We start from the raw sequence: 9,249 nt of genomic DNA on the forward strand, positions 1-9,249 counted from the left end.
ACTTTTGTTCCTTATATTTCCCGCGTAACAAAAAATATTACTTAAATTTGCTCAACATCTGCATAATCTCTTTCTTGATTTTACTCATGAGTTTAAATCGATAATGATTCATGAAAATTTTCTTTCAGAATTTCAGAAATTCTTTCAGAAATTTTTCAGTCAGAAATTTATACCAGTTACAAAATTTTGATGAAACATTATACTTCAAAGTGCAAAATTCAATTATTTGTACTTTATTTCAATTATTTTTCTTTTCGCCAATTATAGATACTTTTAACAGCATAATTCAATTTCAGTCTGAAGAATCAGATGTTGATGACGATTTTTCTCCGTGGGTGATACCCCAGGAAGGAAAGTTTGTGTTCTTGCAGTGGCTCATCACGTGGCCGGCAGTATTCATCCTGACCTACACGATTCCGTCCTGCAGGAAACCGAATCAAGGCAACTACATCCTCACCTTCATATCTTCAGTTGTATGGATAGGAATCATCTCCTATTTGTGCTCATGGATGGTCACTATAATCAGTACGTTGAAACTTCCTGCAATTTTATCATTGAATTGAAATTTTTCAGAAACTTTTCTTCCTCTTCTATCGGCATGACAGCCCGTTGTGACCCATAGCCTTCCCTAGAACCTTCCTCCATCCTGTTCTTTTCTTTGCGATTATTCTCCAGCTTAGGATTTTGAAATCCTCTTCCTCACAGTCAAACTATCTGATCTTAGGCCTACCTCTAACTCCAGTTCCCATTGGTTTGCAATTGAAGATCTTAAATGTCAAGGAAAAAGGGTCCATTCGACAGATGTGACCCACAAGCTTTAATCGACTTATTTTGATGCATTTGATGATATCAGCTTCCTTGAATAGCCTATATAGTTCAAAACTATGTCGCTGTCTCCACAAGCCATCCACATTTGTAGCACCGAGAATTTTTCTCAATGCTTTTCTCTCAAAAACAGCAAGCAGGTCTGCTTATGATTCAGTTAAGGACCATACTTTGATCCAAAACTTAAGTCAAGTCTAATGATTTTATTATATAGTATTATTTTTGTTCATCTTTTAATTAATTTTGATTTTAGAAATGTTCTTAAGCCGCTATATGAAAATAAAATTAGTGAATGTAAATAAAGTGCAAATATGGCCCCAGGTAACTGTACGTTTTTATAGCTTTTTTGTGCTTTATTCAGGTCGTCCATCTTTGTGATCTTATTTGTGCTTTATTTAGGTGGTTGTCTGTTTTGGGGTGCTTTATTTGTGCTTTATTTAGGTGGTTGTCTGTTTTTGGGTGCTTTATTTGTGCTTTACTTAGGTGGTTGTCTGTTTTTGGGTGCTTTATTTGTGCTTTATTGCAAATTGTATCACAATATTTGTGAGAAAGATTTTTCGGAGTTTGGTGGCGTAAATGAAAACAATAACTAGAGAAGGAGATTTAACTTGGAACTGTACAAGATTATAAACAACCCGATATTATTAAATACATAAAATTAAATAGAATGAATTGGATGGCCCACGTGATGCGAATGAATGATGACAATACAATAAAAAGGATACTGCTTTTTAGACCCACCGGAACAAGAAAGCGGGGAAGGTCACTGTTGAGATGGACTGACTCGGTGGAGTCTGATTTTCTTGCAATTAATGAAAATAATTTGATATCAAGGATGAATCGGAAGTCGCTATGGAGAAATCTTCAGCTGAAGGCATTATCCCACATTGGGTTGTCTGGCCAACTACGATGATGATGATTTGCGCTTTATACCCATGGTTTAAGCTATTTACTAACTTCTATTTCAATAGAGTTTCTTTCTTCAAATATACTCTATGATCATTTATTTCTCTTTGTGTCTCTTAATATTTTTCTATCTCTCTTTGTATCTCTCTTTCTATCTTCCCATCTTATTTCCTTTAGGAGAACTATATTTAGAAAAGAACAGGAGAATTCCAAATATATTAGTAAGCTAAACAATTTGGATTTTGTCGTAATCTGAAACGTAAAAAAAAAAAAAAAAAAATGCATTAAGCAAGTATAAATGTATATCCTTGAAGCTCCAGAGTAAAGTTTTTAGAAAGAGCAAAAAACATGTAGCATTTTATATTAATATTCAATTTTTTGTAATTATATTTCAGGTCATACATTTGGACTTCCCGATTCTGTCGCCGGTTTAACAATTCTTGCGGCTGGAATCAGCGTACCTGAAATTATTGCCAGTGTGATTGTTGTCAAAAGCGGTAAGAATTTATAAATTGTCTAAGCCCGTGCGCATGTGTAAATATAACTTTTTTGAAAGAGAAATTAGATATGAGTTTTCTATCTGTAGCCTCAAAGTCTTCAATTAGATATACATTTTTCCTGAACTCGTGCTCCCCGTCAGCTGCAATGCATGTCTGTACTAATGATTTTATTTAACACTTTTTTGAAGTTATATTTTATTTTATATCCGGCGTTGAACAGCTGTCCCAATTCTGAGTTAAAGACTATCAATTTTCAATTCTGTAGTTCTGCAATTTTGAACCCAACCCACGAGACTCCTGTATCAAACATTGTGCCTTCGCAGAGGCCTTTTTGGTGGAATATCCCGCATTTGCTTTACATGGAGATGGAAACCACGAGAACCTCTCACGGTTAGCCTGATGGCAAATGCATTCTGATATATGAACCGTCTACCACTGAGGATACTTCTTGTTAGTATTATGGTCGGTTCCAGCTGGGAGCAGAATTCGCAACAACCAGCCACCGCATGGTTTCGAACCTGGGTCGCCTCATTGGGAGGCAAATGCTTTATCCTCTGAGCCACCGCGACTTTTTATTGAGCTTTTATGCAATTTTTGAAAGTATTACTCTAATTAACACATTAATGCTGGAAATTACAGAAAACGATAACAAACCTAATATTCTTGTCATGTGACACTTTGCTAGAAGAGGAAAATTTTTAAAGAGAGACTTCGCACTGTTAAGCATCAGCCCGCATGCCCCCGTGCGTAGGTTTTTCCAGTTTTAAGAAAACTGTCACTTTCTCTCTGGTTTTGGACAACAAGGTAATGTGCAAATATCGCTATGTTGGCTTTTTTTAAAAAAATAATGATGATAGAAAACTAATAGATTTTGTTTTATAAGACAGTAAAATTATCATTCCTATTCCAGGTTTAGCTAACATGGCAATATGCAATCTAATCGGGAGTAACATCTTCGACATCCTGTTCTGCCTCGGAGTGCCATGGTTCATCAAAACCTTCTTCTTTTCGAAAACTTCCAGCCTCATCATTAACAGTTCTGCTCTGACGTACACAACTCTGACCCTGCTTTCAACAGTTGTGCTACTTTTTGTCACCTTCAGTTTATCAGGGTGGAAACTCAACAGGAAAGTGGGCCTCATGTGCCTTGTCCTCTACGTCGCATTCTTGGTCATTGCGTGCATGTGCGAACTGAACGTTTTCGGAGACATGAATCCTCCAACGTGTGCATCATGAGTTAAATAGGTGCATTTTAGTTCACGATAAGTGCAGTTTGATCCTTGATACTTAACAGAAGTATCTTGTAAATAAAGGAAGAACTTATGAGATCTAACGTCTAACTCTAATGTTCATTGTTTAATGGACAGTTGAATGTTAACTTTATTGGAGAGACTTCTGCCGATGGACATCCTGCGCAATGTGCCTGATTTAGTACTGTAAATTTTTAATCTTATTTTCAAATAAAGAAATGTATGAATAGCATTTTAATGGTGATTATTATAAGGGAAATCGTTCTGCAGCAGGGTTGCCATTTGGCGTTGAAAAANATATATATATATATATATATATATATATCAACTTCTTCATTTAGGAAAAGTACCATAAGCAACTTTTAAGAATCAACTAGGCCGAGACAGCCCAGTTGGTGGGACGCTGGACCCATGTCCAATAGGTCGTGAGATCGATTGTAGTAAATGGTAACTGGTGCACGTTCAATCAGTCGGGTCACTAAGACTGTATTTTTGCGTATTTTATTTTCGCTATCACTTAAAATTTGTAAGAACAGCAGGAACCTTGTTCTCATATATTCATTTAAGGTGTGTTCGAGAGCTTGCTGTAATTACATCAGGTTTAGGTCATATTAGATATACCAAAAAGCACAGGGTAAAATAAAAATTTAAGAAAAATATTCAATGAGAAGTAAGTTGGAGAAATTTCTCAAAACCTTGAACGAATTGTACGCGTCAATAAAAGAAAGAGTACATATCTTCAAATTTTCAGATAGAACGATAAAACAAAATAAAACGTCCATTCTTCAGAAGCTAATGATTGGAGTCACACAACTCTGGACAAGTTGTATGTAAACAAAAATGGCTATTTAGCTTAGTTGTTTTATGTACTGATCTATTTATAATTTCATAAAAAAAAATCACGAAAAAAATATTGAAAACAATATAGCAGATATACTCAACTAAGCAAAATTGCCCGTATGCACGTGGCAAATTCGTAAAATTGATTATAAAAAATCAAAAATAAGTTAGGTTTAGATTTAGAATCGGGGGACGCCATGGTTTGGCGGGGATAATTTGCGTTCAGTTTTACTGAAACGCCGTTTCTGGCAACCATGATATTCTTAGCTGTCTAGCTTTCAATGACGTCACATTCGGGTTACCGCAATTTTTGTTTATCGTTATGTTATTAGTTCTTGGTTGTACTTTCATATATATTTGGTTTGTTTACAAATCGTAAGAGGGGCTCTTGATTGTAAACTATTACTATCATTTTGAAGCATAAATATTTTTTGATTTAGTTCATACATGTTTATTGTTGTGGAAATGTAAAAACAAAAAAACTGCATAATCTGATCCAAAAATAGCAACTACATCTTTAGTACCGCTGCTCTAATTTTGATTGAGGTTTTATGGTATGTACAGCATTCGCTGTTCAATGCCCTTTTACAGCAAAGTTAACTAGCAACAATGAGTGGAGAACACGGGGCTGAATTTTCATCTAAAGTCAGAAAAAATCCTGAAAAAGTTGGACTTACGAAGACATCATCATCATCAAGATTATCAATGTCCAGCAGGCAATTGTCATTAGAATTCGGATGTAACTCAAAATCAAGCTTTGACTCAAAGCGTGCCGATTCTGTCGTCTGTCCGAATCTCACCAATATTATCCTTTCGAATCAAGGATTCGTCACATCAAGGCCGAATTCCAGTTTAGAAAAAAGACAGATTCGAGACAAATCATATTACAAAGGATTGCTTTACAGAAAAGGATTTGAGATATCTTTGAAAGTATTACTCTAATTAACACNACAAATCATATTATAAAGGATTGCTTTACAGAAAAGGATTTGAGATATCTTCCGTAACGAAAAGGCTTATAAAAGATATTAACTTTATGAAAAGCGATCAGTCTGCTTACTTTTCGTACAAGAAAGCAGCCGAAAACAAGGCTTTGGAACTACAACGTCTGCAAGCAGCATTGGCGGACTATAATTTAGTAATTGATACGGTTAATTCCGATTATAATCTGACTAGAATTGAAGAAAAGTGCCAAGAACTGAAAATGGATAATGAAAAACTACTGCAAGACGCTGAAACTTTATTCGAGAAACGGAAAGAAAAGGAAGAAATGGTGTCCAAACTTGAGGAGGAAATAAATCAAGACGAGTATATTTCAGAAATTTTGATGGCATCTGGTGATTCTCATAATCGCTACGAATATCTTCTGCGACTCGACAAAAAGCTTGCGTCAACTTTAAGAAATTTTGATACGGAACTAATTCAGTTGGCGTTGGAACGCGCAAAGTTGGAAAAAGAGTGCGACTTTTCGGGCAGAAACGAAGCCAAGCAACTATGTTACGCATTGAAAGAAAGAGAGACAAAAAGGAATAATCTTGAGGAATGCAACATTGATAACAAGGATTTCCAAAAGTTAAACCAGATGAGGGAAGAAATTGGTGAATTGCTACAATGCATTCTGAAAGAAACGATCGATATTAAATCTCAAATAACCCAAAAAGAAGCAGCACTAATAGACAAGGAAGAATTCGATGGCAAACGAAAAGAACGACAAGAAAAAGTTGAAAAACTGAAGAAGAGAGAGAAAGAAATGGATGAATTTCTTTTATTCTTTAACCAAAATCATGAGATTTTGTTGGATGAGTGTTACAAGAATAAGAAAAAAATTCAAAACTTTCTAGAAAAAATCAGCGAAATGATTAATCTAGACCAAAAAAAAATAATTCCCGTTAATAAAACGGAAGAGCAGATGCTTTTAGAATTAGCTAAACTCGATCAACTAGAAGTCCAAACTAAAGATGAACTAAATGATCTACGTCAAGAAATGGCATCATTAAAAGAACAACTAAAATCAGTTCCTGTAACTGAAGAAATGAAATTTTGTTCTGAAAGTATGAAATCTGAGTTGTTGAAAGAAAGAGAAATTGTCTTGGTGCACTTAAATGGAATTCAAAAGGTTGTAAGTGAACTTAAAAAACTGTATGATACATTATCAAAAGAACTAAATGGAAATAAAACGTTTCAAGAATTGTCTCAACTCGAAAAGAAGTGGCAAGATTTAGAGAAACAAAACTACGCCATGCTTGAATATACATCTGATAATAAAAATCACAGCAGTTATTTAAATGTCAAAAACTCCGTTATGGGTCTTGCGCGTGACTTGAATAACACAATTATTACATGAATGCTCAGCAAAATGTTAGAACCACGAAGTTGTACAAAAGCAAAACTTTTACGGAATTATTGTATTTGGGGACAAGCAAGATTTCGAATATTACGTCGTTATAAATTAGTTTACAGTAAGAAAAAATGAGACGCTTATAATTAGTAGGAAATCCAGCCTTTTCGCCGTGAAGCAAGTATTTTGAAAAGAAATATAGTTGTTTTTAAAAATTTGGGTGCAATTTCAATAATAAAAAAATACCACAAAAGACGTATTTTTGTTATGTCAAATTTATATATCACGCCTTTTTAGCTGCGCCCATATTTTTTCAAATGCACATTTCAAGCTAAGCCTATTTTTTTAAATGTATATTTTGAGCTATTCCCATTTTTTTTTCTAAATACGCATATCAATTCTTAAATATGTTTTTTGAGCTATATTCATTTTCTCAAACCCTTATTTCAAGCTGTGGTCACATTTTCTTAAACTGACATTTTGAGCTATGTTCAAAATGTACAAGTCAACTACGACATTTTGCTTTTGAATCTTGCCTTCCCTTAAATGTTTCGACATCATCTAGCAGTTTTTATCAAACATGCTTTTAGCATCATTTAGCAAACTAGCAGCTTTTTCGTTCCTCAATGAAATAGATACCCCACAAACACAAACTGATATAAATGTTATATTCCTCAAGAACAAATTGTTAAGGCTGCTTTATTTTAGCTTTGATTCTAGCAATGAAATTTAAATCCACCACAAAATTTGTAAACTAAAAATCGTTTGTGGTTACCCCCTTTTACATGGTGGAAGCTTTAGGATGGGGGTTACGACATCCAGAGGACCACTCTTATAGGGTCTGCAGAGGGGGAGATAAGGATTGATAGATTTATGAAGAATTAGAATGCAGAACGCGTTATTTTAACAATTTGTTCTTGAGGAATATAAAATTTATTTCAATTGGTTTTTGTGGGGTATCTATTTCATTTTTAGGAACAAAAGAGGGCTCCATTCTCTGGTCGCTGTCGCTCACTAACCCCCGAAACTGACACAGTTCCTTTCACGTTTCCGTTTTAATACCTTAATATATTATATAGTTATTATTTCAGTCATTGCATTTATTAGCTACACTAGAGACAAAGCCCTCTACTCGTTATCGTTTGCCTACAGATCTTTTCCGATCGTTTCACTCTTTTTTACCTGCCCAGCCCGCTATTGCGGCGTTCACTGATAGAGCGACAAAGATATATGGAGTGGACTTATTCTCTCACTGTAGAAAACACACTTTACAATTTTATTACTCCAAAATATATTTGAAATTTAAACAAAAAGCTTTAAAAATAAATTAACAGCAAATAACAGTTGACATGTTTCAAAAGTAGGCACCGATTTTCAAGACTTGCTAGACGTGAATGAGAAAAAACAAAAGTGGTTTAAATGAAAATGGGCGCCTATTTTTGAAGCGATTGAAACATGTCGACTGTTATTTGCTACTTATTTATTTTTGAATCGAATGAAGTTTTTAATCAGGCAATATCCTACTGCTTCAGTATCCTCGGTTTATTTATTTATAGTAAGACTTTGTTCATGTTCTCAGGCTTAGAACACTTAACTGAAGGGGAAAAAAAATCATACTGCAATTTTATTGTGGCTGCAGAAAATTATAGTTCGACTGCTAATAGTTGGCCCTAAAGTACGCAATAAAAAGGAGAAAAACTTCAATTTTGGCATAAATTAACTTAAAAACTAATGTTCTTCAAATTTTATATAGTTTAAAGGTTACACTCCCATGCGTTTTTTATTTTATAACCGTCGTAGAACAAAATACCCAATTTTTGGATTTACGACTACTAATCTCATATTCAACTCCGTAGCCTTGTAATTTTGAACCCAATCCAAAAGACAAGGGAACTCCTGGATCAAGTATTGGGAGAAATTTTCCTTCTTGGAGGACTTTTTGATGGAGCTAACCCGCAATTGCGTTACATGGAGAGGAAAACCGCTAAAACCTACCACGGTTAGCCTGACGGCAAGGGGACTCTAACTCATGATCCGTCTACCACTGAGGATATTTTACGTCAGCACTGTGGTCGGTGCAACCCGGATGTGGAATTCGTATTGACCAGCCATCGCCGGGATTCGAACCCGGTTCATCTCATTGGAAGGCGAACGTTCTATCCCCTAAGCCATAACTGCTCTTCACTCCATGACTCACCAACCCTCAGATTTGCTTTCGTATTTTTTTTCTTTTTTTCAGATCGTTTCGCAACTTTAGTCAGCTTCTCTTGCTCATTTTGACTGTTTTAAAATGACTTATAAATGTTCAAAAAATCTAAATAAAATTATTAGTACACACACGTTTAGAAGCAAAGAAAAAATAAAAGGAATTTCGCATTAAAAAAGCGTAACTTTTGATTTCTTTATTATTTATTTGTCCTTTATTCTTTATCATTCTTTGGGATTAAATAAGTTTAAAATACTAAATGTAAAATTTGCATAATTTCAGAATAAAAAGTAGCAATTCAAATCGAAAAGCCAAAATGGTAACTGATGAAAGGATGATCTCACGTCAGACACATGAGGAAGGGCTACTATGAAGGTTTACTAT

General features: G+C 34.7%; 2 protein-coding genes across 2 annotated transcripts in view; both read left to right on the forward strand.

Moving 5' to 3' along the window:
• LOC107445453 (sodium/potassium/calcium exchanger 5) overlaps positions 1-3,713 on the forward strand; it is a 30,875-nt gene extending 27,162 nt beyond the window's left edge. Inside the window, exons 8-10 of the mRNA XM_043045673.2 lie at positions 297-525; positions 2,127-2,228; positions 3,142-3,713. Coding sequence (XP_042901607.1) covers positions 297-525; positions 2,127-2,228; positions 3,142-3,467 — 657 coding nt within the window. The 3' untranslated portion in view covers positions 3,468-3,713. The remainder of the gene's footprint in view (positions 1-296; positions 526-2,126; positions 2,229-3,141) is intronic.
• Positions 3,714-5,295: 1,582 nt separating this feature from the next.
• LOC122270006 (intraflagellar transport protein 74 homolog) lies at positions 5,296-6,868 on the forward strand. The gene has a single exon (XM_043045680.2). The coding sequence runs from the start codon at positions 5,358-5,360 to the stop codon at positions 6,663-6,665; it is 1,308 nt and encodes a 435-aa protein (XP_042901614.1). The 5' UTR covers positions 5,296-5,357; the 3' UTR covers positions 6,666-6,868.
• Positions 6,869-9,249: the final 2,381 nt, after the last annotated feature.

Source organism: Parasteatoda tepidariorum, chromosome 1 (genome assembly GCF_043381705.1).
Source record: "Parasteatoda tepidariorum isolate YZ-2023 chromosome 1, CAS_Ptep_4.0, whole genome shotgun sequence".
Classification (NCBI taxonomy): Eukaryota; Metazoa; Arthropoda; class Arachnida; order Araneae; family Theridiidae; genus Parasteatoda; species Parasteatoda tepidariorum.